Below are 6,000 nucleotides of genomic sequence, written 5' to 3' on the forward strand. Positions count from 1 at the left end.
CAGAGTAGGTTTAATCATGGTTGGGGTCTTGCCAGGCAGTATGCCAGAGGGGAAAGAGACAGACAAGCTGAGGGTACACGGGCAAGAACAATTAGGATAGTCTATGAAATGTTAAGTTCAATAAGGAGGAAAGGGCCGGGCGCGGTGGCTCAAGCCTGTAATCCCAGCACTTTGGGAGGCCGAGACGGGCGGATCACGAGGTCAGGAGATCGAGACCATCCCGGCTAACACTGTGAAACCTTGTCTCTACTAAAAAAATACAAAAAACTAGCCGGGCATGGTGGCGGGCGCCTATAATCCCAGCTACTCGGGAGGCTGAGGCAGGAGAATGGCGTAAACCCAGGAGGCCGAGCTTGCAGTGACCTGAGATCCGGCCACTGCACTCCAGCCTGGGCGACAGAGCGAGACTCCATCTCAACAACAAAAAAAGGCCATGGATGTAATTTCATGTTTGATGACAAAAAGGAAAGATACACACAGAAGCACATTTCAACAGAGAAATTATTCTATTTTCATGATACAGTAAACCACTGACCTTCTGGAGATCCAAGTCCTACATCCTGATTAGAACTTATTCCTAAATAGCAGTATAATAAAAAGTATAACAAGCACTGTTCCATGTCATAAGAAAGGGAAAAAAAGGTATGTGTGAGATGTAGATGCTTGCTGATCAGTTGGGCTCTTACTACCCAAATAAATAGAATTCAACCAGTCTCAACACACACATTGAAAATTTTGGCCTTTTTAAAACCATAAATTATTACAAATTATGAACTTTCAAGGTCACTATCAAATTATAAAAATCACAAATGTTAGGCTGGGCACAGTGGCTCACACCTGTAATCCCAGCACTTTGGGAGGCCAAGGCAGGTGGATCACCTGAGGTCAGGATTCGAGATCAGCCTGGCCAACATGGTGAAACCCCATCTCTACTAAAAATACAAAAATTAACCAGGCATGGTAGCGGGTGCCTGTAATCCCAGTTGCTGCCGAGGCTGAAGCAGGAGAATCACTTGAGCCTGGGAGGCGAAGGTTGCAGTGAGCTGAGATCCCACCACTGCACTCCAGCCTGGGCGACAAAGTAAGACCTTGTCTCAAAAAAAAAAAATAATTACAAATGTTAAGAACACAAATGATGAGTCTATGGTGGAAATTTTTTTTTTTTTTTTTGAGTCTAGCTCTGTCGCCCAGGCTGGAGTGCAGTGGCCGGAGCTCAGCTCACTGCAAGCTCCGCCCCCCGGGTTTACGCCATTCTCCGGCCTCAGCCTCCCGAGTAGCTGGGACTACAGGCGCCCGCCACCTCGCCCGGCTAGTTTTTTGTATTTTTTTAGCAGAGACGGGGTTTCGCCGTGTTAGCCAGGATAGTCTCGATCTCCTGACCTCGTGATCCGCCCGTCTCGGCCTCCCAAAGCGCTGGGATTACAGGTTTGGGCCACCGCGCCCGGCTATGGTGGAAATGTTAAGCACAAAAATGGAAATGTAGAGCTAAGGAAAGAGGTCACACGTAAAGAGACTCAGCTCACTTTACAAGGATGTTGTGACATAACGCCATAAATAAAGAGGACTGCAGACCCTTGTTCTACATCCTCAACATCTACAAACAGGGTGAGCCTGCTAAATAGAGTACAATAAAGGATCAACCTAAGGACAGAGGACATGTCCTCAAGGAACATTTAAGGGAACAGGAAGAGAAAACAGACAAAGACACACAAGAGAGCAGTCAGAGAAGCAGTAACAGAATGGATATTATAATATGAAAAAAAAGAAAACAATGTCAACAAGGAACACACAGTCAACAGTGACAAACAGTTCACAGAGGTCAGACAAGAGGAGGAAAAGACTATCAGATTTAGTAATTTAAAGGTTCCCAGGATTTTTACATATTTATCTCTGTAACTATTTTACAATGAAAACTTTCCACAAGTAGCCATGAATTACATTCTAATTTGAAAAACAAGCCGGGCACTCATCCCTGTAATCCCAGCACTTTGGGAGGTCAAGATGGGAGAATCACTTGAGACCAGGAGTTCCAGGCTAGCCTGAGCAACATGGTAAGATACCACCTCTACAAAAAATAAAACATTAGGCTGTGGTAGCTCAGACCTGTAATCCCAGCACTTTGGGAGGCCAAGGAGGGCAGATCATCTGAGGTTAGGAGCTCATGACTAACCAACAGAGCGAAACCCCATCTCCACTAAAAATACAAAATTAGCCAGGCATGGTGGTGCATGCCTATAATCCCAGCTACTCGGGAGGCTGAGACAGGAGAATTGCCTGAACCCGGAAGGCAGAGGTTGCAGTAAGTCGAGAATGCACCACTGCACTCCAGCCTGGGTGAAAGAGCAAGACTCCGTCTCAAAAATAAAAAGAAAAATAAAAAATTAGCCAGGCATGGTGGTATGTGCCTGTGTTCCCAGCTACTTGGGAGGCTGAGGGAGGAAGATCACTTGAGCCCGGGAGTTCACGCTGTGAGCTATGACTGCACTACTAGACTCCAGCCTGAGTGAGATCCTGTCTCAAAAAGAAAAGTAAGTTTTAGTAACCATCACAATACATTCACACAATAGAAAATTACACAGCAATGAAAAAGAACTGTTTCTACAAGCAACAACATGGATGAGTCTCAAGACATGATCTGAATGAAAGAATCTGGTCACAAAAGAGTAGACTATGATTCCATTCACATGAAGTATTAGTTCAAAACAAATCTATAGTGACAGAGGTGGTGAGGGAGGTTACATCTGTAAAAGCGTAGTGCTAGGAGAAAGCACAGGGAGCATTCCAGGCTACTGGGAATGTTCTCCATTCTAATGTGAGTTGTGATCATACAGGTACTCATTCTGTAATATTTCATGGACTGAATGAACCTTTGATTTGTCAAACCTCAATAAAAAAGTAATCCCGCACAAAAAAAGGTTTTGGTGACCTTAAAGACATCAGTTTTGGGAAAGTTTAAGTGAAGAAGCCAAACCATATTAGGGATGTATACAAGGTGAGGAAACTAAGACACTGAATACAAACTCATTTATCAAGAAGGTTGCTGGGGAAACAAAGAAGAGATAACAAAGTAGTTTGGGTAGGTTACACAATTCAGGGAAATTATGTTGTTTTGTTTTTATTTGTGATATAAAACAAAGAGAATGACAAAGGTCTAAGGCAAACAAAAGAGGATGAAATCAAGGACATAAGTAGAGAAATTAGCCTCAGAGAGGAGGATGAATACTTCTTTCTCTGAGCCCGAAGCTAAGGATGAGTAAACATAAAAATCAAAAAATAAAGAGGAGGGAAAAATCAAGTAATCTTGAACTCTTCCATGAAATCTGCAGTAAGGGGCCGGGCGCCGTGGCTCAAGCCTGTAATCCCAGCACTCTGGGAGGCCGAGACGGGCGGATCACAAGGTAAGGAGATGGAGACCATCCTGGCTAACACGGTGAAACCCCGTCTCTACTAAAAAATACAAAAATCTAGCCGGGCAAGGTGGCGGGCGCCTGTAGTCCCAGCTACTCCGGAGGCTGAGGCAGAATGGCCTAAACCCGGGAGGCGGAGCTTGCAGTGAGCTGATATCCGGCCACTGCACTCCAGCCCAGCCCCAGCAACAGAGCGAGACTCCGTCTCAAAAAAAAAAAAAAAAAAAAAAAAAAAAAAGAAATATGCAGTAAGGTCAACTGGACAGGTATACTGAGACAGGAAAGGATCTGGCCTTCAAGTTCATTTTACAAGTTTTGACTAGATGATACTGTAGAGAATGTAAAAGACAAGTATTAGGCACACGGGGGAGTGAATTACAGCAAGAGGACAATGCTCAGCAGCTGGAAGCAGGGGCAGAGATGGTCAATGGTGCAGTCTCCTCAGGGCTCAGTGGGGAATAAGAGGTGGAAGAACAAAACAGGGGAAAAGTCCAAGGGCTACCTAGCATGGTATATAATTTTTAAAGCGTCTAAAGGGCCAGGCACAGTGGCTCATGCCTGTAATCCCAGCTCTTTGGGAGGCCGAGGCGGGCAGATTACCTGAGGTCAGAGTTCGAGACCAGCCTGGCCAACATGGTGAAACCGTGTCTCTACTAAAAATACAAAAAAAATTAGCTGGGCATGGTGATGGGCACCTGTAATCCCAGTTACTCGGGAGGCTGAGGCAGGAGAATCGCCTGAATCCAGGAGGTGGAGGTTGCAGTGAGTCGAAATAGCGCCACTGCACTCTCGCCGGGGCCACAAAGCAAGACTTCGTCTCAAAAAAAAAAAAAAAGTGACTAGTCTCAAAAAAAACAAAAAGTGACTAAGGAAAATGCTAATTATCTGAGAGAAAAGAGGTAAAAGACCTATAAGAAGTTTTAAAACATTCAAGGATGAAGTCACTAGGATTCCGAATAGAGCTGAACAAAAGGAAAGCTGTCACTAGAGTTCATTACTACAGGACATTTTTCTGCAAATCCAACAAGACCAAGGATCACTTATTATCGTTTCACTAAACTTACTACCGCTACTAGTGGCAGCTTCTCCTGCCTGATAAAACTGACCTTTATCCTCTACTCATAAATACACCTACTCTTGACTAACAAACTATATAAACACATCCTGTTCATTCAGAAACTCCATGAATATTTGTATGCTGCTGTGTTTTCCCAATAATGTATTTTCAGTGGAAAACTAGAAGGCAAACCATAGGTCTACGAATTCTGTTCACAAAATTGGGCTTAAGACTGCTCACATGCAGGTGTTTCACAAGTGCTTTCTTGTGAAATAGATGGTTGGTAAAGAGAGCCTTAACAATGATTGTGAACACACTGGTACAAAAGTATAATGATGGCCAAATCAGAGAATGCTTGGGAGTGTCATCCGTTTTTACAATTTTAAGGACAACCTCTAGGAAACAGGATAGCACTATATCAAATTGACTTTCCCCATCTTACACTATTTACTCCGATGGATAACTCAACGCCTCTTTAGTAAGCCTACTCGTTGCAGCTCACACACTCAGCCCACATTCCAGCGTCTTTTCGCCCCATCCAGAACCCCTGACTACCTCCTGCACCACCAATTTTTCATTCTTCTACTCCCCCATTTCCAATTCAACCCCAGGCCACCACTTCCATTTCTCCACTCCCCATTTCTCGGCCTCCCCAGACCTCCCACTCCTCTCCTGTAACTATTCAGACCCCACCCCTCCAAAGCTCCAGCCCGGGTCCTCCCGCCGGAGATCCCCCCCCCCACGGCTTCCATTCAGGTTCCCCCGCCCGGATCCCAACCCGCCCTACCTGCTCCTTGCCCTCGGGCCCCGCGGGGCCCGTCCGCTCCTCCAGCCGCTGCCTCCCGGGCGGCGCTCGCCGGCGAGGGGGCAAGGACTGGGGCAGCTCCGCCGCCCGCTGAACTCCATCCTCCCGGCGGTCGGGCAGCGGCGGCTGCGGTCGGTCGCGGCAGCGGCTCCGCTTCATATCTGTAGCTGGGGCCCGCGGGCGTCAGCGCCGCGACTGTCCCGGCCCCGCACTGCCCCGGGCCGCAACGCAGCCGCGCCAACCACCGCCCGCGGCCACCATGGCCGGGCGGACGCCCGAAGCCACCGACCCCAGGCAGCGGTGCCTTCAAGCCCTCTGCGGCCTCGGGCGCCGCGACCTTCTCTGCGCTCCTCACGGAAGAGACAGCATCGCTGCCGCTTCGCCTTATCCCACCCGGCACACGATGGGCAGGCCACCCGCCGCCGGCTCAGCCGCCTGCCTACAGCCAGCCTCCGGCCGGCCCCGCCCCTCACGCGCGCGCACCGGGAGCCCGCCCGCCATCTCCGGCCGCGCGCCGCCTCCCGCGCACGCGCCAGGGAACGGTCGCGAAGGACCCGCCCGTGGCCCTGGCGCGCAGTCTGAGGACCAGAAGGGGGCGGGGCTCTCGGCTGCGGACTCCCTTTGAATCTTTCATTCATCCATTCATGAAACTGCCGGGCCAGGCTCAGTGCTGGAGACCCAAAAATGAGTTCGAGTCGATCGGTGTCCTCAAGGAACTAGGGAGAGAGGGG

General features: G+C 48.5%; 1 protein-coding gene across 4 annotated transcripts in view; it reads right to left on the minus strand.

Annotated features, from left to right (window-relative positions):
* The window catches only part of MAST2 (microtubule associated serine/threonine kinase 2), a 253,329-nt gene extending 247,599 nt beyond the window's left edge, over positions 1-5,730 (minus strand). For all 4 annotated transcript variants that reach the window (XM_023221482.1, XM_023221483.1, XM_023221481.1 and 1 more), the window contains exon 1: positions 5,252-5,730. In XM_023221482.1, coding sequence (XP_023077250.1) covers positions 5,252-5,428 — 177 coding nt within the window. In that variant the 5' untranslated portion in view covers positions 5,429-5,730. The remainder of the gene's footprint in view (positions 1-5,251) is intronic.
* Positions 5,731-6,000: the final 270 nt, after the last annotated feature.

Source organism: Piliocolobus tephrosceles, chromosome 1 (genome assembly GCF_002776525.5).
Source record: "Piliocolobus tephrosceles isolate RC106 chromosome 1, ASM277652v3, whole genome shotgun sequence".
Lineage (NCBI taxonomy): Eukaryota > Metazoa > Chordata > Mammalia > Primates > Cercopithecidae > Piliocolobus > Piliocolobus tephrosceles.